The sequence below is a fragment of the Vespa velutina genome, chromosome 10, assembly GCF_912470025.1.
Source record: "Vespa velutina chromosome 10, iVesVel2.1, whole genome shotgun sequence".
Lineage (NCBI taxonomy): Eukaryota > Metazoa > Arthropoda > Insecta > Hymenoptera > Vespidae > Vespa > Vespa velutina.
The window spans coordinates 5,798,733-5,823,555 of NC_062197.1; the positions used below are offsets into that span (position 1 = coordinate 5,798,733).

At 29.5% G+C, this 24,823-nt stretch overlaps 1 protein-coding gene across 5 annotated transcripts in view; it reads right to left on the bottom strand.

The window, feature by feature from the left end:
• Positions 1 to 24,823, bottom strand: part of LOC124952086 (serine-rich adhesin for platelets-like) — a 167,778-nt gene that overhangs the window by 76,855 nt on the left and 66,100 nt on the right. For all 5 annotated transcript variants that reach the window (XR_007101816.1, XM_047501424.1, XM_047501423.1 and 2 more), the window contains 2 exons: positions 23,780 to 23,860; positions 22,138 to 22,360 (listed from right to left, as the gene is read on the bottom strand). Coding sequence is in view for 4 of the 5 variants with exons in the window: in XM_047501424.1 (XP_047357380.1) it covers positions 22,138 to 22,360; positions 23,780 to 23,860 (304 nt within the window). In the remaining variant the exon portion in view is untranslated. The remainder of the gene's footprint in view (positions 1 to 22,137; positions 22,361 to 23,779; positions 23,861 to 24,823) is intronic.

Genomic DNA, 24,823 nt, shown 5'->3' on the forward strand with positions numbered 1-24,823 from the left:
TCGTTGTACAATTTCTAACGTATCTGCCTTGAATCTTTATTTATACAGATGTAGTACTGAATATATTATAATAAATGTGATTCTGTCTTATCCCAAAAAAAAAAAAAAAAAAAAAAAAAAAAAAAAAAATAAAAAAACAAGAAATTGTCTCCATTGATATAATACACAAATAATAATAAATAATTTTATCGATTATTCTAAGAACAATTTTTCTTTCTACTTTAATCACTTCCATAATCAGAAACATTCATCGAATCCTTACGTATAATATAGTAGTATATGTAAAAAAAAAAAAAAAAAAAAAAAAAAAAAAGAAAATATCATGCGTTAGTATTTGTGCGAAAGCACGTTTCGTCCGTCGGGCCGATAAACGCCGTCGCCGGTCGACCGGCGACGATAACATCGCGTGATTGACACCAACGTAGTGAGAGAAAGAGAAAGAGAGAGACAGAAAGAGAAGGAGAGAGAGAGAGAGAGAGAGAGGGAGAGAGAGAGTGTGTCGACGGACGCGTACGATGAGTTATCGATTTCGCTTTCGATTGTGCACGAGTCTCCCCCAACGAACGCACGCACGTTCAGTTTTGTTGCTCCCTCGTATTTCACCCTCCTATGTATATACATATATATATATATACATGTATATATACATCTCTTTCTTCCTCTCTCTCTCTCTCTCTCTCTCTTCTTCGTTTCTCCTGGTAATGAATTCCTCAGCAACGATTGGCAGTATCGCGATCGACTCGGTGCACGTTGGTATGCGCAAAATTGAACGAGAAAAAATGTGAACGAAAAATTCGTTAAAGCTAGATGCATCTTCTTTCGATTCTTTGTTTCTGTTACTCTTTATCTCTTTCTCTTTCTCCCTTTCTCTCTTTCTAACTTTCACTTTCTCTCTTTCTCACTTTCACTTTCTCTTTTTTCTTCTCCCCCGTCTTTCTTTCTCTCTTCATAAACAGATAATTTTTATTCTTTTCGTTATATTCGCATTCAATGGCGATATAAATATCCGATAATTGTAAAGAATCACGAAACTCGACTCAAATTCTTTTTCCCTTTCTTTAATTTTTAATCTATTCCGTTTGATTACTATTTCAAAACTAACGGATTTATTTCTTCTTCGATTCTTATGAAAGTCGACGACGATTGTATGAATTACAACTAACACGAGTTCGATCGATCGATGATTTTTTTTTCCTTCTTTTTCCTTTTCTTGTGTGTGTGTGTTTTTTTTTTCCAGGAAAAGCTAAATGCCATTTATTATTGGTGGACGTTATATATGTGTCGAGGTAGTAGACTATTCGAGGTAGACGAGCGTGTCGACTTCGTCCAAAAGGGAAAGAGAAATCTTTCTAAGGGTTACTACCAATCTTACTTTATTTTCACCCTTATCCTTTATTTTCCTTTTTTCCCTCGAAAGAAATGTGTTTGCAAATTATTCTAACGAACACCTGTATCACACGCACATTTTATATCTTGCTAGAGCTATCATTCGTACAAAAAAAAAAAAAAAAAAAAAAAAAAAGAATTATATACAATTATTAATTATTATATAAATGTATAAACTTAAATTCAAGTAACGTAAACTTGAAGAGTTTCGTGAAGAATCGAAGGAATATCGGAGGGAAGAAAAAGAGGAAAAAATAATTAAATAAATAAAATAATATCATTAGAAACTTTCGAAGAGTTTAGAAATATAAATAAGGAAAAGATTTCTAATTTTGTCTGTACGAACTTTTTATGTTGAATAAAAAAATTTAATAAATAATCCTTCAACCTTGGTGTAATCATTCAAATTAATAAGGTACTATTAAATCGCATGATTATTATTTTAAAAATTTTCATTACATATCCTGATTAACAAAAGCTGTAATGAAACATTTTTATTTTTTATGATTTTTATTAAACTTATCATTTTAATTTCATACACACACATACACACACACACACACACAGATACACACAAAAGAGAAAATAAAAAGAAAAAAAATTAAGTTGTTTTGTCGAATCTAAAAGAAAGTTAGTCTGTTTTAAAGTATATCTATACAGTTTTGCTATGTATACTGTATATACATACAATTTTATTTATCGACATAAATAAAATAACTTCATTAAAGTAACTCGCAATAAAATGTAAGAAGAATCCTGAAGGATCTGGGTGATGTGAAGTATCGCGGTAGCTGGCATTGTTCAAGGTTGTCAGCGACTCCTTCTTATCTTGGAGGACGCGCGTGACTGCTCGCGCGGAGGGTGCTGGCGTGTCTCAAAGTCTGAAATTGAGAGAAACGAGGAACGACGAGAAATGGAATGGGTAGTGGTTGGAGAGAAGAGGGGGAGGGGAGACGCAACCCAGACACGCTGTCCGACCGATAACGCTATTCTTCCAGATGAGGAGGACCGGTCGCCGTCGCCGTCGCCGTCGCCGTCGCCGTTGCCGACGCCGGTGGTTTCTCCCTTTATTGTTAGATAGAGGAAGAAAGAAAGAAAGAGAGAGAGGGAGGGAGGGGGGAGAGAGAGAGGGAGGGAGGGGGGAGAGAGAGAAACGCAACGCTGATTCAAGAGAATCCTTCGATCGTATCTCATGTAAACGTGAAGATAACATGTGTGATAAAAAAGAAATCTCCAATATAAGATTTATTATATACAGGGACGGTGATTTTTAAACGATAATAATAATAATAATAATAATATGTAAATAAAGATGTATGGAAATATAATGGTATAAAAGTAACGTTTGAAATTCTTTAAGCTTATTCGTAATTTTCTTTATATTTATTTAGTCACGATCACGCATGACATAATGATATATAATTTAAGATTTATTTATAGATAAAATGATTTCTGAATAGTGATACATACGGAAGAATTCTTAATGGTTTACTCCAAGTTAGATATGAGTATACTCGGCATCGCTTGGCTTTAATTACATAAACAGATAGAAAATACTTTCAAAAGAAAATTCCATCGTTAAAAGGTTAACATGAATAAGAAATTTAAATAGTAATAATTTTTTCGAGAAACAAAAAAAAAAGATATATATATATATATATATATATATATGTAATTAGAAGTAGATAAAGATAAAATTAGAATTTCTATGAACTTATTTATTTTTCTTTTAACTTTCTTAATGTAACATCACAAAATTAGATGTCGGTATTTTACTCGTTCGTACATTACTTCATTAATTCATAATGAATCGTTACATTGTTAATTATTAACATTTGATTTTTATTCTCTTTTATTTCTATTAAATAATAAACATTAATAATATTTTATGTTTTTCTTTTTTTTTTATTTTTCTTTTTTTTTTTTATTTTTGCACAATAATTTCTCTCCCTTAGTTATCTCCTGTACTCCCTTCTTATAAATTACCAGCGCTAATTTCTCTCCGAGTTACATTACTTCTAAGAGGAAAGATTCAAAAGGGGCTTATGCGTTTCGATAGAACGGCTTGTAGTGGTTCTTTTTTCCTTTTTTTCTTTTATTTCTTTTTTTAACTTGTAATGTGTGAGATAAAGAAAAAAAAAAAAAGAAAAAAAAAGAGATATGAAGAAAAAAGTTAGAGCATTCTCTTTATCGAGATGTTCGAGGCAAGGGAAAAGGTTTGTCGTCGCGACGCAACGCTTCTACTACGGTCCTGGCTACCGGTGGACGTCGAAGTAGCCAATTAAAATCTCTTTGGAGTCTTTTTTAGTAAAGGCTCGACAGAATCGAGGTGGGACGGGCTAATGAATTCTGGTAGAGGGTGTCGGGACGTAAAGCCGGTTCGTAACGTGAACACGGCAGAGCTCTCGGTACTAGAGCCGATGCCAGACTGGTAGGAAGAGAGAGGTAGATAGATACAGAGAGAGAGAGAGAGAGAGAGAGAGAGAGAGAGAGAGAGAGAGATACCAGGATTCCTGGTGTACGATGCACCCGGCAGGCAGACAGGATCGATGCTTCCTGTCGCGGCTTGGAGCCCTTTAAGCGAACGACCGTCGTTCGTCTCGACGGTCGCACGTCGACCTACAGATGATATGTTCCATAATGATAATAATAATTATTAATGATTATCGATAAATCATGAGTTACGAGGGATGAACTCTTGTAAGAATATTTATACGATTAATATTTCGTACTTAATATTGTGTATCGTATTCATTTTTTGTTCTATTCGTTTTGTCTTCTTTGGTTTTTTTTTCCTATTTAATCGCACTTTATTTTCTTTTTCTTTTTTTTTGTTTTTTTTTTATGTTTCTTATAAAATTTTTATAGGAATTAAAAATGGAGGAAGAAAGGAAAAAAAAACCAGAAAAGAAATCGATCAATAAAGATTCTTCTATGATAGATTGCAAGGGTTCATTTTTGTTTTGGCTTGTTTTTTTTTTTTTTTTTTTTTTTTTTTTTATATATGGAACATGTAACAATTATGGTCGATATACGAGAAATATTTTTTGGATCCTATATTCGTTTCATATTAAAATCGATTATGTATATCGAAAGTGTGATTATTTCGAATGATAATTAATGTGTAAATTTAGTTCGATCGGATTTTTAGATTCAAATATAGCGATATATTTAAAAATTTATAAAGTCAAATATAAAGAAATATTAAATATAATTTTAAACATAACTATTCGAATATTTTCGAAATTTTTTTTACGAAAGCGAATCGGAAATGATAGATAAAAATAAATTTCAAATTTCAATTTGTCGATTTATATGAAAATAGATTTCTATCTATTTTTTATTTATTTGTTTAAATGGTCGAGCGAATTGAAATTTATAGAAAAAATTGAGTTTAATACGGCTGTTAGTTTAAAAATGTTAGAAAAAGAAAAGAAAAACAGAAAAAAATCACATTCAAAAAAATAAAATTAATCCTTTGAGTGCCAGAGATTTTTTTTTTCTTTTTGATGTACATATACCTGTGCGGAAAAACGCCAGCGGTTATTATGCGTTTTTGCAATGGCGCGGTAAATACTTCGTATCAAAGTCAATCGTTGTGTTTGGTACACATTGACATATAGAACGATATGACACTGTGCCGGTACATTGAATTATTTCAGTTTCACGTAAAAAAAAAAAAAAAAAAAAAAAAAAAGAAAAAAAAAGGAAAAAACAGCAAATAAAAAAAACAAACAAAAATTTTATTTCCACAGTTCATTGTAAATAATTCGAAACGAGTCGCGACAATGTTTCTGACATTTTTTCGTATGTATGTACATGAAGGAATGTGATGGCGGTTAAAAAAAAAAAAAAAAAAAAAAGTCGGAGAAAAAAAAATAAATATAAAATAGCGTTAGCCCTTAACGTGAACTTCTGAAATTTCCACATAAAAATTCTGTTTATATCATTTACAATTTATTTTTTTGAATATCGTTCCATGGTATTATCCTTAAAATTGAAAAAAAAAAAAAAAAAAAAAAAAAAAACATACCATAAGAATTGGGATAATAACATTGTCCCAATATATGACTTAGGATGCGATTCTCTTAACTGTAATAATATCAATAAATATTATATATTATTATATTTATTATTATATATTATTATATACATTAGATATTAAAATGTTAAAACGAATTCCTCTCTCTCTCTCTCTCTCTCTCTCTCTTACACACACACACACATAAATACATTTTCATTTGCTTATTTACAAAAACAAAGAGAGAGAGAGAGAGAGAGAGAGAGAGAGAAAGAGAGAGAGAGAAGAAAAAAGAAAAAGAAAAAAGAAAGTCATAACAATAAAAGAAAAATGTTCTTTGTTGAAAAGTGATCGATGGATCTTGGCACAAGGCAAGATCGGATATATCGAAGTAGTATAAGGGAGTTAAAGCCGAGGGTAGATTTATGGAAATTCGTTGGCTGCGGCTAAAAGGGCGGCACGAATTAGGTTCAAGGCGGATTGGGGAGGAGGAAAGGGGGAGAAAAAAATGTAGCTAGTACGTAGATATACACGGTTACGGTTCGATCTTTGATCTCCGGTTTAGAGGGGTGGTAGGATGAAGTGGGATGGGGGTGGCAGAGGGTGGAGCAAAACGCGTGAACGGGCCGAAAGCATTGTTCTATCCTACAAAGTATACGTCTCGATTCAGGATTATCTGCATTTTAAATGGGCACCAGAAGAGATCAAACGAATCCTGTTATTTTTCGGGATCCTTTTAACGCAAAATACGTTCCCGATACTTTCGTTTACATGAAACAGGTTAAAGGATACATCTTGTTAACGTCTAAACGAAGATATTACCACGGTAACGTCTATCAAATGCGAACGGGGGATGGAGGGAAGGGGCTTGTGAAATTCCTCCTAGGGGTTTCAATATGACTCGCTAAGAAGTGAATTATGTCTTGTAAAATATTCGAATTTTAAACCATCGAAATGAACACGAATGTAAATTGTCTTTACATCTTAAACATGGTAAAATTATTGTCTCTAAGACTTATTGATCTTTCGTTAATCGAACAATAATAAAATATTATTATTATTATTATTTTTATTATTATTATTATTATTATTATTATTAGTATTCTCTCTCTCTCTCTCTCTTTTATTCTGTTTGTCTCTGTCTATGACCGACCATCTGTCTCTGTCTTTTTCCTCTTTGTCACTGTCACTCTTTCTCTCTCTCTCTCTCTCTCTCTCTCTCTCTCTTTCTTTATTTATTTCTTCCTCGCTCTATCACTCTCTCTCTCTCTCTCTCTCTCTCTTTATTTATTTCTTTCTCACACTATCTCTCTTTTCGCAGCTTCAATTAGAGAGTAATGGACGCAAGGGAGTGGAAAGACGTTAGTATAAAAGGTGGTATACTAGGCATCCACTTTGATATAGTCGCTATTTTGCGCCTCTCCGACGGCTTATGTCACTTATGACATCCTGGCTATAGCACAGTCTGGTTAGGAACGCATCGCAGGAGAGAGGAGAAAGTCTACTATGTACGTGTCTCCATAAATGTTAATTAACAATGATTAGGACGCATCCCTCTTCCTGCTTAATGTCCAGTACCAGTAGTAGCAGTAATAGGACGAGCATATGTGGCCATTTTGGTCGGAGAGAGGGGGGAGAGACTGAGACAGAGACAGAAACAAAGAGAGAGAGAGAGAGAGAGAGAGAGAGAGAGAGAGAGAAAGGAGAGAGAGAGAAAACTAATTTATCGTACTCATGGGTCAAAGGTCACATTAGAGTATCGGAATGATATAAAAATTATATTCTCAATATGTTAAATGTCGAATAAATTCGACATGTATCATCGCATTCATTGAATATTTTCTATAATTATGGAAATATATGAAATGTTTTATAACCATTTCTGTAATATGTAATATTTCGAAAAGCGTTTGAAATATGCATATTATACAATGGGATAGATTTTTATTACTTCAGAAATAACAGACGGTAGAATAAATTGTGCAAAATGTCAGACATTACACGTGTAAAGAGCCGATATTACAGGAAAAAGGAAAAGAAAGAAAGAAAGAAAAAAAGAAAAAAAACGGAAAAAGGAAGAAAACTCTCTCTTAGATTAGCTTGCATTTTAAAGTGCATTTCAGAAGTAATAAAAGCGTGAGCAACGTTCCAAGGGAATGCAAGCAGAAAATAATATTACAGTTGCTTCCGCTTGTTGTTATATAGCGGTTACAAATCTTCCTAATGTCGATAATCAAAGTTTATAAATATTTTATTTGATATCATATAACTAACGCAATTTACACCATTTTTTTTCACACATATTTATACATTTTTAAGAGTGACTTAAATAATTTTCTTAAAAGAGAAAAAGAAACAGAGAAGAAACAAAAAAGAAAAAAAAGAAAAAATCGAAATAGACGAAGAAGAAAATGAAAAAAAAAAAAAAAAAAGAAAAAAAGAAAAATAACGCGCGACAGCGCGTATCTATTTGTAAATAATTAAATTGTAAATAAATATTCAGGAATATATATGAATTCACGTGAATTACAGGTACTCGCATAAACATACGGACAATTTTTGAAAGAATACTATATTTCAAGTAAATGATATATATATATATATATATATATATATATATATATATATATATATATAAATGAGACAAAAAATGAGAGAGAAAAAAATGTTATCCAGTTTGAAATTGAATATTCTGTTGATTCACTATAAATGAAGCAATTCGAGAATTCTAAACACTTGTACATATATACATACACGCATACATACGTATATATATACATATATATATATATATATATATCTACATACATACATATGTATAGCGCATAAAGTAGCTGCTGCGCTGTTAACAACGACTACTGATAGATCTGGCATGGCTAGATCGTACTCGCGTGCGAGAGCTCGAGCACGCGTTACTCGTGCCGACGTAAAAGAGCTATTATTAGCCGACCACCTGTGCAACCCGAGGCAATTCTTTCTCTATCTCTCTCTCTCTCTCTCTCTCCCTCTCTCTCTCTCTCTCTTTCTCTCTCTCTCTCTTTCTCTCATACTCTTTCTGTCACAATCGCGTTTGATATAAGCGCTATCGACTGAGTTATTTCAGGTAAAATCGATCACTTTTAATGTTTCGTTCAAAACGAATAATATTAAAATTTTTGTTGTTGAATAATATCTATAGGTATACAAAATGATTTTTTTGGTTTCTATCGTTCGTTTTCTTTTTCATCTTCATTTTTTTTTTTTTTTTTTTTTTTTTTTTTTTTTTTTTTTTTTTTTTTTTTTTTTTAATGAAATCCAACGAAAATAACAATATATCCCTTGTTACTTCTGTTTATTTCTGTTTTATAAAGATATAACGTATTTAAAATTTCTATGCAATATGCCATAAAAGTAAAAGTGTGAAAGAAATGATGAAAAATGTATTCTGTTAAATTACGTGAAATAATAAAAATAAAACGTTAATAATCGTCGAAAGGATAAATTTTTATTTATATGTTACTTATTTCTTTCATATCGTTTATTACTATTTTTATTTTTCATTATATTGACTCCAATGATAAGTTTTTCATATTGTTTTTAAAAGGAAGAAAAAGGCAGTACCGTTTGAGTGAGAGAAAACATAACACGTTTGTTTATCGACTAAGTATAGATTCTTATGCGAGTAAATGGCTTTCTTGAGGTACGGTCAAGAGGTCACCGTGTCTTGAAACGCAGAGAGTGACGTATGACGTGTACACAGATGACGTGTACACAAGATTCTAGTGTTTTTTCACGGTATTCTTATCATTGGTACGTAAGTACTTTATATTATTTTCCTTAATACTTGGTTTTATCAAGAGCTGTTAGAAAATATTTTATTATTAATTTCATCGCTATATTTTCTCAAGATTCTTTTTTTCTTTACTTTTTTCTTTTCCTTTTTTTTTTTTTTTCCTCTATTGTACCTACACGTAGGTATATAATTAATTTCATAATTTTCTTTTCTTTTTCTTAGATATGTAAGTACACATCTCAGAAACGCATCGAGAATATTTAAACACATCGGAATAATTAATAGACGATAATTCTAGTGTTATACACACAATGAATAATAATAAACGTTGTTTGTAGATTCTTACTTTTCTATTCCATTATTCGATTCGAAAGAATTTAATTACAAGAGAAGATAAATAATCTTTTTTTTTTTTTTTTTTTTCTTTTTAATTTACTCTCGAACGTCTAGCAATGTTGTTAATTGTCGATATTAAAAAAAGAAAAAAAAAAAAAAATGGGGAGAAAAAAAGAACATGCAAATTGTTACATTCAATTTTGCTTCGAAAAAAATATTATTACTCTTTTTTATACTCCCTTTTTGTTTATTTCGAATCGGCCAATCGTGAAAGCGAACGAAATTGTTGGAAAAATGTCGCCAGAAATACGATGGAGAAATCCAATAGGATATTTTCCAATTTTTAATGGCAACGATTATTCGCTCGAGGGCAGCTTCGTTAGAAAAACGATTTTTATTTTTTATATAGACGATTCATGCACGATTCACTTGTTAGTATCGATAAATAATGTCGCGGTAAATGTGTATGTCGTTTCTGAAGTACATGGAAATAAGTTATTTCGCTTCGTCGTTCGCAACAGATATTGGCGAGACGACGTAACCATTATTAATCATACTTAAGAAGACAGCCGGTAACACCAGTTCGATGATGATTTATCGAATCGAGAGTACAAAAAAAAAAAGAAAGGAATAATAATTATGGTGTCTATGCAACCATCACGTTGCTTCCAACGTTAATAAATAAAACTTTTTGATTCATATCTTTCGTATTTTTCTGATGAACTGTAATGTACATTTTGTTTAGTTTATTTGAAAATGAGTTTTATGTAGATTTCCTTTTTTTTTCTTTTTTTCTTTTTTTTTTCTTCTTTTATGAAAATAACGATCAGTTTCTAAGTTCAGACGAAAAAAATGAATATCCATTAAATTATATATGGCAGGACATATGATCGAACTGCGAGTAAAGATCAATGATCAATTTTTTTCTAACAATTTATACAAGAATGTCTTATGAATCATTTTCTGAATTCTTCTTTTCTTTTTTTGCTTTATAAAAATATGAACTTTTTTTTTAATAGATTTTCTTATTTCACAATTCTTTCTCTAATCAGAAGAAAAATTGTAAAATTAATATTGTGCGAGTATAGGATAGCAAATTTTTCAATAATAATTGCATTACCAAATGTAAACAAAATTTTAATTTTTACGAAGTATCGCGTTTCTAAAGAAGGAAAGTAAAAAAAAAAAAAATTGAATAAATAAGAAAAAAGAAAAAAGAAAAAAGAAAAAAAGAAAAAAAGAAAAAAGAAAAGAAATATTTATTATTAGAGTCTTTTTAAAACTCAAAAGTCTAATTCGCTGTTTAAAAATTTATAAACAATAATTATTCTATCAATTGGAGAATAATATTTCGAATGAAAACATTAAAAAGAACAATGTTTAATATATCTTTATAATGTTTTTAATTCTAATAAATATAATATAGGATATTCTCAAATTCCTCTTATTAGTGTTAAACTTGATCATCCTTTACACATAGAAACAAATAAAAGTTAAAATTAAAATAAGTTTTAGATTTTCTTATTATTTTCTTATTATTTTAATAATATCTTTTTTCTATATCACAAAAGAATATCCATAAAAAAGAATTTCAATAATTAATCATTTCACGATCAATTTTTTACTCGATTAATTAAACACCCTTCGTATGTTTTTTTTTTTCACGACAGAAAGTAATTTACTTTTTGATTTGTTTCGAGTGGTGTCAGAAAACGTTAATTCGATTGGAAATTAATTTGTAGAGAACGTGCCTTGATTTTCTGCAATCCTATGCAAATTGTACAGAGAGATGGAGAAAGGGAAAGAGAGAGAAAGAGAGAGAGAGAGAGAAAGAGAGAGAGAGAGAGAGAGAGAGAGAGAGAGAGAAGGGAGCGAGATCAAGGGGATTGTCAACGTTAATAGCGACAGGAATGGCGATAGAACGACGAATAATTAGGCTAATCAATCCAATCGCAAATTCCCTATGCACATGTCTGTTACTGATACACTTACATATATGATATTGATAACCGTATTAATTTTCTAAATACAAAGATCGGTTGAATTTAATTAACTAAAAGTATACGAACGATTGTTACAAATTATTTATAACAAAATCGTTATAGCTATAAATTCAACATTTGTTTGTTTATTAAATAATAAAGATCTTGAAAAATATATAAAAGAAGAAAAAGAGAAAATAAAATATTCAAGTCGATAACGATTTACAATATTGTTTGATTCGTATATTTTATAGAATAACAATTAGATTAGAATAACAAAATAGACAATTAGATCAACAGATTGATGCAAAATAAATATTACAATTTGATATCTGACGTAATTGATGTCAATGTTATTTCGTATATTTCGTATTGGGAAACGTAAGAAAGCAGAATTTGGTTAAATCTAATGTAAAATATATTTAAGTATAAACAGGCATATACTAGAATATAATTATGAAATTATCCATTTAATATGTTAAAAGAGGGAGGAGATTAAATTAAATAAGTATGCTTCGTATGTCGAAATAGAGGAGACCTTTAAGGAAACCTTATGCCTTAAAGTACAAAGAACAAAGAATAATTCATAGTCGTAAGAGGATACAAAAGCTTTTCAAAAACACTTTTCCCCCTTATTCGTGCGCATCCATGAAATAAACTTAATTAATACAAATAATCTCTTGAATTCAACATTTCAAGATGTTTATAGACTTTGATGTATAGAATTTTGACAATGGTTTTAATTGGTTTGAAAATAATATCGTTCGTTCTTAAATATGTTAAATTATTTATTAATATTTTTAACTATTTCGCGTACGTACGTCTGCGCATGCGCGAAAAATAGAGAGAGAGAGAGAGAGAGAGAGAGAGAGAGAGAGAGAAAGAGAAAGAAAGAAAGAATTGATAATTTATATTCTATGTATGTATGTATGTATTTGCATATAAAATGCATCATATCCTATCTTTATATAAGATTATAGCACTTTGTTAGTCACAGAACACATAGTAATCGTATTAATAATAAAGTCATTAAATCTATTGTGATACAATAATGTCTCCTTAATACTATACAATACCATACCTTTCGTAACTTCCGTACGTGTATATATATTATATATGCTCTATTTCCATAGTTGACAAGATTCACGAGATACATTTTTCTATCTTGATGCTCCAATTGATCGAACTATTTGATAACGTTATTACACTAACCGGATCTTCCTTTTCAATGTCTTTTATTCTCTGTGTCTGATTTCAATCGGTATCAACAACATATGTACGTTTATAAATTTGTATTACCTTTGATGTATGCAAATTTGATCGAAGCAAATATCGAAATATTCTTCAATATTCTTATTATCTTTCTTCTTGAAAGAATTTTAAAAAAATTTCTCGTCAATTTTTATGTATATTTCGTAATATAAGTAGCCTTGAATACGTAGTATGACGTATTTGATATACATTTAATGTAGATACGTACATGAACATTCTTAATATTTTCTTATTTGACAACGGTCTATAGAAAAGATATTCTCTTTCGTAATAAATTCCTTTTTCTTGAAGAAGGAATTATGTTATATATATGAAGAAGGAATGTTATATATATTCGAATTTTTTCAACGAATCATACACTTCATTCATTCCATCTATTAGTTAATAGATCTTTGATCTTTTGATAAAAAGTCATTAACTAAATATTTCACTAACCAGTATTCACTTCCATTCGTTGTTTTTTACCAAAATATTCTGATTTCATCGACTTCAGTCACGATTCTTTTTCTAAATCATCCAATGATTTCTTAATTGATACGTTAATTGATACTAATTTTGTACCGATATTATCTCTGAAAAGTCGTTGCTAATTCTATATAATTTTCTTAATCATTCTGATTTTCTACAATTCTTTTGAATTTTTTGATCTTTCAAAGCATCCTTTAACCAGATTTTTTTGATATTATCTTTTTAATTTCTTTCTTTTCTTTTCTTTTTTTTCTTTTTTTTTTTTTTTAATTTCTTCACTTTCTCATTGTGATACTAAAAAAAAAAAAAAAAAAAAAAAATCATATTTTCATTTTATCGCAGATGTAGACGCGTTAACGTATCAATTAATATACTCATTCGTAAATCTTTTCGTTCAATTTCGATGGATCTGTTTTATTCTTTTTAAAGAATATGTTTTAAACTTATTCCGAGTATACATGTTTCTTTTTTTTTTTCTTTTTATTATTTTACACGAGATACATTTTGTTTTTCTTTTTTTATTTCGTACGAACATAGTACTCGTAGATCTTTCGTTTAAAGGAATGGTATGGTTTTTGCAAAAAAAGTTCTCACAAAATCAATATGAGGTTTATTACCAGTCCCACATTTCCTTCATTTTAAGGATATAATATTATCCAGCGTTTATGTTAGCAAATGATTTCGAATATACGTTATTGCGTTTATAAACTCTGTTCTTGCTGTTAAACTATATGGTAGTTTACGTTAGGGTAGTAGAATAGATCTATAGATCTAATAGTAAAATAGATCTATTAGACAGCGATTCTGCTTTCTCCAGACACAGACCATTTTCCTAGAGAGTTATGTTCTAAGGATAATTCTATGATTATCCCTTTCTTTCGTTAAGAATTGCATAAATTCGTCCGATAAATACTTGTTTGCAATTGTCATACTTATTCGTAGTTTTCTCATTGAATTATTTATTTACTTATTTACTTTTTTTATAACTATTGTTACTTCCACGTATCGAGGAGGTTTTGTCGTCAATGAAAATTGATAAATACTTCGTTTATCTATTAAATATTTAATTTGCAACGAGTCCTAATATATCATTTTCTTTTCTTGTTATATCTAAATAGTTCAGATGTATTTGTCGCATACGTAAAATATTGTAACGTTTTAATATTGTAACGCAATATACGTCACGGATGTTTAATGTTGTAACGTAATATACATTACGGATGTTTAATATTATAATGTAATGTACCTGAAATATGAAACGTCCGAAAGAAAATTTGGATGTTTGAACAACTTAGAATTTCTTTCGTACCAGTTACTATATCGTGTTACTTTTTGATCATTTTATATTATTTAAATTTAAATGTGTTTAATTTCGATATCCTTAGATAAGATGTTTATCAGGGATACGTTTTTTATTTACACCCTTTCATTATAGCTTTCGTTACAACAAGCACGTCTTTTTTATGTTTTTTCCTTCTTCTTCTTCTTCTTTTTTTTTCTTTTTATTTTTTTTTTTTATGATTACGATGTCGTTATAAAATATAATTTCGTACTAACGTTTAGTATATTAATACATTTATCATATTCAAATTTATCATATATATAATATATCAATATTGTGATATAATTATTTTCAAATGTCATTAATGTATTATCATAATGTTAATAATATATCATAATATATTACAATATTAGCATATCCAAATTCTCATATAAATAATTATCCTATTAACAAAATGAAATATATTTATAAGTTGAGAGTTCTCTTATTAATTTATTCGACAAGCTATTTCGACATTATCGTATTATGGCAATTTAGAAAATGTTGTTTTAACAGTTTTAATAGTTTATGATAGAAACGAAAGAACAAGTATGGAAGGAACTTTTAATTTGTTCCAAAATCGATCACCTATCTGTTTTCTCTTTGTTTGTTCGAACTTTCGAACCTCGATCGATACTCTCGTACATCGAAAGAGAAAGGGAGAAGGGAAGGGAGGGAGAGAGAGAGAGAGAGAGAGGGATGAAAAGGGACCGCGAGAACTTCAAAGGGCCACCCTTTTCGTATAGCCGAATTGTACATATTTGTCGATGTCGGTTGCAGTTTGGCATGCAAATTGCTAAATCGCTGTCGCTAAATCTTGCGAGAAGGTTTCTCCTGTGTTCGCACAATCAAAAAAAAAAGAAGAAGAAAAAAAAAATTACAAAAAAAAAGCCAATACTTTTCGCAAATAAATTGTTAACAATAAAATAGATAGACAAATGGTTTTTTTTTTCATTGATCCATACGGTTATTAAATATCGTTATTAACCTGAGTAAAAAAAAAATTTTCATTATTATATTTTTATAAAAGGTATAAACATATTACGTTTAAATATTTTGTTACTTATAATTTTCATGAAAATATTATAACTAACGTTATATCAGACACTATCGCTGATTCATTCAATGATCTCTCGTCTAATAATAATCTCTTAAGTGAGACACGTGAGAGAGAATTAATACGGAAAGAAAAGAGAAAAAAAAAAAAAAAAAAAAAGAAAAAAAAAAGAAAGAAACAGAAAAAAAAAGAAAAAGATACATAGATTTTAACTATACTCTAACTAAATTCAACAAGATGAAAGAGACAGTGTGTCGTTCTATTACGATCACGAATCTGTCGCACAGCATGAGTCATATATTTATAGCCGACAAAGTATCCCCCCAGTCGACGTAAGTACTTACAGACAAGATTTTTCTCTAGTCACACGAAGGTCGACCGGTCGTCGTTGATTCGCAGTAACGAGTCAACCCGTTAAACGTTCCGTCGTCGAACAATTATCCTCTTATTCCTTTTTGCTTATCGTTTTTCTTGTATTTCTTGTGTATATATATATATATATATATATTTCTTTTTTTTTTCTTATTTTTGTTTGTTTTGTTTTTCATTTTTCTATTCTTTCGACGTTTCTCTTTGGCTTTCAGAAACGCGAAGAATGTTTCTCTCTCTCTCTCTCTCTCTCTCTCTTTCTTTCCTCTTTTTTGTTTTTTTTTCTTTATCTTTATCTTTTTCTTTTCCTTTTCCTTTCTCTCTTCTTTCTTGGACATCCGCAGTTTCCGCCTTTACGAATGACAGATCCAGCAGGTGGTTAAGGGATTATAAACGTAGACGTAACTACACGTTACCGGTGAACGCGAGTCACCAAGCCAGTTTACATGTATGCCTTCCGGCGAATAACGTTCAAGCGAAATAACGTAAACGTCAAACATAAAGTCAATATTTCAACACGTGTTCTTTCAAAATCACGCCGATTAGCGATTTTAATATTTTCATGAGTCTGCCCGTTTATCGCCACCCTCCTCCCCCCTCCTTTAACTAAGATAATGTTGAATATAAAAATGAAATTATACGTACAAGAGAAATTTTCTTTTTTCTTTTATTTCGTTTTAAAACCTTTTCGAAGAAAAAATAAGAAAAAGAAAAAAAGATATCCAAATTTTCATCCTCGATGAGATCCATTAAGATATAATATGTTAAATATTTCAAGAGATTTCTTTTTCTTTTTTTTTTTTTCTTTTTCTTTTTTTCATAAAATTATTGTCGAATATAATTTTCGTGCTTATGCTTTTTCTTTTTTTTTTCTTTTTTCTTAGATCAGCATCTAACAAATGTAACAAATAAGTATTGTATTCATAATTAAGTAAGAAATCAAAAATAGAAATATATTACATATAATATGTAAATAAATTATTAGTGAATAAATTAATAATAAATTCTTATGATATAAATTTCTTTCTCATCGTTTCTAAAAAAAAAAAAAAAAAAAAAAAAACCACATACTCTTCCCATTGAATTGGCATTGCTTTTTTTTTTTGATCATTTTCTTTCTTCTTTTTATAAAATTAAAAATAACGTAGATATTCGAGATGGTAATAGTCATTGATTTATTCTATAAAATAAATAATTATAAATATATATATAATCTATTATTATTAATCAATTTAACTGTTATTATCCTCGTTAATAATTAAAAATATAAAACAAACGTTCGAGATTTGTTCATGCGTCTTCTACGATTAAATTCCATGACGAAAGGTTTCCTGACTCCTGTCGATCGATTTTCAACAATGGATGCTCCATAACTTTTATCTGAAAATACTTTTGTATCGAAAGCAGCTAACGCTTCTAGAGAATATATATACTTTTTTCTGTTTTTTTTTTCTGTGTATTTCTTTTTTTTTTTTCTTTATCGGGCGAACAAACGAACAAAACTATAAAATGTACGCCATGGGTAAACCATAGCATACGTTTTTACGAACACTAACACAGACGCGACGCTACTGCAGCTTGGAGAATCGGTTTTTCTTCGATCCGTTGACTCTCCCCGCGCGATAGCGACACAATGGAGGCGAGTCCAATGAAAAATTTTTTTACACTGGATACGCTCTCTCGGCGCTAAAAAAAAAAAAAAAGAAAAGAAAAAAAACGAACCTCATCCTTGAAATAAGAGAGATCATTTTCGCAAACGAAAAGTATCGTGTGTATTTATCGACTTCTTTTTTATCTCTCTCCCTCTCTCTCTCTCTCTCTCTCTCTCTCTCTCTCTCTCTGTGTGTGTGTGTGTGTGTGTGTGTGTGTGTGTGTGTGTGTGTGTGTGTGTGCATGTACGTGTTTTACTTTTTCCCAATATCCTATAACATTCCTAAATCCAATTATATCGATAATAAATAAATAGTTAATAATTAATTAATATTTATATACCGATTCATAATTTTGATATTATTGTTAAATTAATTGTATATATTAAATAATAAGTAATAATTAATTAAAAATAGTTACACAATAATCATATAACTATAATGGAACTACTTTATGATTTATCATTTTATTAAATGCGTAAATATTCGAATAAGATTAAATATTTAAAATTAACAAAAAAAAAAAAAAAAAAAAAAAAAAAAAAAAAAAAAAAAAAAAAAAAAAAAAAAAAAGGAAAAGAAAAGAAAAAAAGAAAGAAAGATAGGAAGAAAGAAAAAAAAAAGAAGAAATCAAATCATCAATAATCGAATAGAAATATTTAATTTAATTGTGTAATCGGATATATTTTTTTGTCAGTATCATCTCTGTAATATATATATATATATATAAAATCCCCGAAAACGAAAAATTGAAATAAATCGAAATTGCATACAAACATAAAATGATCTTTTATATTGGTGTATTTCTTTACGACATTGGGAGAAAGTGAAATCGAAAATGAGAATGAAAGTTCACGAAAGGGTTACGAGGAGAGAATTGACGTCGTTTATTGCTTCTGTCAATCAATGCAGCTGAGTTTACCGTCGAACGAGAGAGAGAGAGGAGTAACAAAAAAGGGTTGCCCTTTCCTGTCCTTTTTGCGATCACTATCCCACCTGCCTGACTGCCAGTCGTGTATCGTTCACTAAAAGCACAAGAGGAGACTGTATTTCACGAAAAAGCAAGTTGTAATTTGGTGCGAATGCCAAACGATAACCGTTTCCTTTTTTTTTCTTTTCTTTTTTCTTTTCTTTTTCCTTTTTTTTTCTTTTTTGCGAGAACGGAAACCTAGACACCGATCGATCGATCCTGTCGCGACGATATTTTGATTTTATCGCTACGATTTATATCGATCGTACTTATCACCCGACCCTTTCGACGTTACTCTTTTCTAACCTGTCGAATTTTCGTCTCATTTTACTTTTTCCATCGAAATACACACGCGAAAGTTATAATCTGACTTTTCTTTCTCTCTCCCTCTCCCTCTCTCTTTCTCTTTCTCTCTCTCTCTCTCTCTCTCTCTCTCTCTCTCTCTTTTCTTTTTTTTTTTTTTTTTTGATTGAAACGAAGCTGACTTTGTTGTCCTCACCCCTCTATTCCTCCCCGACTACTTTTACTATTTCAGTCAAAATTTCAAGGGAAATGTTTGTTTTAACACCCGACACAATCGTCGAGATATGAATAGAGACGATGCGCATTATGTCATTATTTTGGCGCTAATTAATCATAATTTTTGAATTTGTTATTTTTTTTTTTTTTTTTCATATTAGAAATCGACAATTTTATCTAGATCAATAAGATGGCACATAAGTGATCTTATCTTCTGCTTATCAACGAATGAACTCGTTGAATTTGTTTCTGTTTTATTATTATAATATCGAATTATATAGCGTTTTGCATATTTTTAAAAGTATGAATAAATATTTCGATCTTTATTAGAGCAAAATAATGTAATAATATTTCTTCTATTTTTATTACATATATTTTTTCTCTCTTCCCATTATAATTTGAATTTTATTTAAGTTTAGCGGCACTTGGATTAGAAAATTTTTTCGTTTTTTCGAAATTCAAGATTCAAAAATGCGTTTCAAGTCAAACGTAAGTAAGTAAGTAAGTAAGTAAGTAAGTAAGTAAGTAACTAAGTAAATAAGTAAATAGTATTTACGTACTTACATATGTATGTAAGTAAAACAAAAGACGTAGGAGTAAGTAGTTCTTGATTTTTAAAAAAGAACGTCTCTCCAATTAGCGTTCTTTTTAGAAAAAAAATGTTTACGTCGCAAAAGGCGGCTCCCGTTTGTTCCTCTCATTCCTCTTTTATTCGAACTTATGTACGTTCGTCTAAAGTAGTTATTCTTAACGGTACTACCGGCTGAGGAAGGTAATGAAGGGATTCATATAATCGCAAGAGCGAGGTACCTTATCAAGAAGCGGCATTATTCGCGTCTCTACGGTGTGCCTCATTAATTAAAAAGCGAGAAAAGAGAAAAAATGAAGGAGGTAAGCAGAAAAGTCTTTTGCTCGATGAAAGTTACCCGTCTCTTAACCTTTTGCATTAAAATCAGGAAAGTCCAGTTTAATATAATCTATATATATAAATATATATATACACACACACACACATATCTTTTTTTGATTTAATTATTAGTAATTAAATTAGTAATAAAGTTAGTAATAAAATTAGTAATTAAATTAATTAGATTTATATTTTGAATATGTACGTTTACTTTGAGTCTATTGCAATTTATTGTTGTTTAATTTAAATGTTTTAATCTAATTGTTAAAAATCTGATTTATGAAATTCTATATATATATGTCGGGTGTACGAGATGGCAAATTTTTATTTGTTTATAAAACAAGATTGCAAATTTTTATCTAGGAAATTAAAAGAAAAATAATGAAAAATTTTAAGAAAAATTATTAAGAGAAGTTAAGTAAAATATTAAGATATAGTCTTTCATACAAGAGTTATTCGATTACAGGAAGATATTATGATATTTATTATTATTATTATTATTCTTTTTTTTTTTTTTTTTTAATAAAAACCTATATGTTTTATAATAGCAATATATTCTACATAAAAAAGAAAAAAAAAAAAAAGAATGCAAACAAATAATTCTTATCTGAAACATTTTTCTATCCATCTTGAATTTTTCGAGCTATTTAACAAAGTATTTAACACACAGAGTTGACCTAAAAAGTTTAAATTAAATATAAAAAGATCACAAATGCCGTATTTTTCAGATAAAAAAAAAGATCTATAAACCTTTGTTTTATAATAAACATCCGATATATAAGAGTTTATTTATATTTTGATATTATATCGTGATTAAGCGCATTTAATATCAACAAGATAAACGAAATAAATATTTATATTAAACCATTTATTTCTTGTTTAAACAAGAAGAAAAATAATATATATATCGAAATTTACTGCTGCAACGGTAGAACTAACAATAGCAATAAATAAAAAAAAAAAAAAATGAAGAAAAACAGAAGAAAAAAAGTTAAATGAAATTGTTTGTTCAATTACGAGTGCCTGCAATAAAATCGTAGAGAGCGGAAGAGATTAATTAATCGATTGCATACTTCTCTTTGTGATCTGAACAAAGAGGAAAAAAAAAAAAGAAAAAAAAAAAAATAAGGAATAAAAAAAGCAAGGTCGACGGTGTCCTATTGTCAATATAAGTTAACGATATCGTTACAATTTATGTGTCGTATCTAACACAACATGATCACGAAATTATCGGGATTATGTCCCGTATCGGGACACAGATTACATCCTGTCTGGTAAGAGTAACGAGAATGAAAAAGAAAAAAGACAGACGATAAGAAGCGTAAAATGAATGGGTACGATCGACGATCGTGGTAAGAGGGGAACGGGGAAAGGATTAAAATAGAAGTGAATTAATCGCCAACGTAAATGTCGTAGGTGTCGACATCACGAAGGTGTCTTATAAGTTAGTGAAAAGGCCTAGCTAGGAAGAGTAGATGAGGGTGCGGAAGGGTGGGGAGGAGAGGGGTTGGGAGGAGAGAGGCTTCTATAAAGTTGGCACGTCGACTTTCCCTGGGATTTCATTAAGTCGTTAGAATTAACGTTCTCTTTCTCTGTCTTTGTCTTTGTCTTTGTCTCTCTTTCTCTCTCTCTCTCTCTCTCTCTCTCTCTCTCTCTCTCTCTCTTTCTCTTTTGTAAACGAATGGGTACCGCACACAAAACGTCGTTAATTTTGAAATAATCGCCACGTATCGGCTCGTGCACAATTCCCTTCTCTTATTCTAAGAGGAGAGAGAGAGAGAGAGAGAGAGAGAGAGAGAGAGAGAGAGAGGAGCTCGGGCGATCCAATTTGGTATGGAAATCCTACTTCGCCCTATCGAGGAAATCAATTACGTCTAATGAATACAACATGAAGGGTGTAAAGGGTTTAGCTATTAAACCGCATGCATAGAGAAAATAAAACGATAGTCGACTTACTATCATACATCAAATCGTTGTTCTTATTCGAGATATTTCTAATCTATTTTCAAATATTAAAAATTTTTATCTATTCTTTTAACAGGGGTTTTTTTTTTTTAAAAAGATTACGCATGAAAAACTTTAAAAATCAAAAAAAAAAAAAAACTTACCTTCGCAGGATCAGACTTTTCCGATTGATCGTTGAAAGTCTGTGACCCTCGGGACATCGTGTTTCTTCGTGATATCGTTGTGCCATCTTGCGAGGGGCGCACGAATTCTATTCTTCCACCCTCTACGACAATATTGGGGGCTGGTGGAAAGTTTTCTGTGTTACCGACGGTATCGCAATAGCCCAAAAGCCCGGCCTTCTCTCCGTAGAGAGGGTGGATTTGTCTGTAACGGTCGGTAAACGTATATCAAAGGGTTGTTGTTGATACATATTATGCAATTAAAATATTACATAAAATATTCTAGCTTATGTGATTTTTTCAATTATCTTCTTTGTAAATTTGTATTCTTTTGTATTTTTTCACTTTTCTTTCTTTTTAAATTTCGATAAATTCTTAACCGTTCGATCAATTCCAATTAATTGCCCACGTAAACCTACTATAATTAACTTATAATTTTTTGTTTTGTTTATAAAGATTTATATGAAATAAAAATCATAAAGGAAAAGATTGAACTTCACCGATCACTTTATAAAGAAGAAATTAAAAAGTTAATAATTAATAATAATAATTAATAATTAATAATAAACATAAATAAATGAGTTGGGGTGGAGAGAGAGAGAGAGAGAATTTGTAAGATGTTGGTTACGTTCATTTAAAAAAATAAAAAGGTTACCAAAAAATAAAAGTTGGTGCGTACGATCAAAAATAATTCTGGCGCCAACGCGGACGTTAGAATAAATTTTAAACACTTCTATTTGATGGACCGCGAAATGAATAGAAATAAAAAATCTCATAAAAATGTTGTTTTGTTACCTCGGTAAGCATACGACGTATTTTAAAATAATCTAAAATATTCGTATGCTAAAATCTAGAAAGTATAAAAAGCATACATTTGTAAATAAGAGATTGTTCAATACCAAATATTTGAACAATTTCTTTAAATTATTATCGTAAAAATTATTAATCAGATCTATTCTAACAATACCTTAACAGTTAGATTTAATTAGACATAAGTATAAGTCAAAGTAAACTCGATTAAATTTCGAGGAGATATCTTTTTAATTTCTTTTTTTTTTTTCTCTTTTATTCCAGTTATTAAATTAAATTATATTTAAATTTTTATTTATTACGGGTTTAGTAAAACTTCTTTGTTGTTACAATTACTTTATATATTCGATATTTATTGCAAATATATATATATATATATATATATATATATATATGAAATAAATATTTTTATAACTTACAGTGGCTCATTATATTAATTAGTACTTTTTTTCGTACTGCTGGACTTATGGTTTATGTGGTTGCTTTCTTTTTTTATTTTTGATTTCAAAACCACTCGGAACGAACATTTCGCGTAAATCGGAGAAGAGCGAGTATATATGTATGTACATATATATTACTCCCTTTTTGGCCTTTGAACTTTTTTATTATTTTTATTGGTAAATTTGTTAATAGAAAAGAAAAAAAAGATGAGAAATTTAATGCTCCTCAATAGTTCGAATAAATTTTGAAAACGACATACCAATATTCATCTTTTTTTTCTTTCTTTTTTCTTTCTGACAAACGACTCCTCTTTTACGTATAAACAAAACTGCAGAAAAAGTAAAACAGATGAAAAAAAAAAAAATTGTCTTACCTGGGGGACGGTATTGGCCGAGGTTTGTCCAGTGCCAAGTCTGAGTTGAGGGGCGAATCAGTTCCGCGGCCACTGGAAGCCCTACGAAAAGACAATTAGGTATCATTAGTTCGATCGCGGAAGTAACTCCGATAACAACGATTCGTCTAGCTAAGCTGATGTCACCTGAGTTCAATGACCTCTGTACACTCGAATTAAGATCTGTCGACTTTGCTACTAATATAATTATATATACACACATATATACATATATATATATATATATTTTATATGAGGATAAAAGAATCCAAAGAGCAAATATAAATATTTAACAATGTTAAAATGCATCATGAAAAATGAACTGAATATGTGAATGGTTACTCGACAAAATGTACTCATATTATATTATTAGACGAGAAATAAATAAATACTATGTGTGCGTGTGTGTGTGTGTGTGTGTGTATGTGTGTATATAAATTTATGTTTTTAAAAATACTAGATATATTTTTGTAATAATAAATATATAATGAGGGGTTGAATTAAATGAAAAAAGAAAAAGAAAAAGGGTGGAGAGAACAAAAAAAAAATTGGATGATTTAAATAAAAATCAATGGTCGAATAAAAAGGTTCGCTCAAATATATATAATATTTTATAAGTATAAATAATGAAGAATTTTTCTCTGATGAAAAGTTTCAAATTTCGAGGAGAAATTTATATATATAAATATATATATATATATATATGTACATACATACATACATACATACATACATACATATATACATATACGTATATACAATATTTATGCAAGCATGATATTCTATTCCATGAAAGGATTAATAAATTGCTGATAAGTAGAAACAAAAAAAATAAAAAGAAATAAAAAAAAAAAAAAAAAAAAAAAAAAAAAACAAGAAAACAAATAAAAGCAAAAAAGCTCGTGTCCCATAAATTTTATACGAGTTGAGTTAAAAGGGGGAACGAAAAAAAAAAAAAAAAAAAAGAAAAAGACAAAAAAAACAAGAAAACAAAAAGAAAAAAAAAAGGAAAAAAAAAAAAGAAAA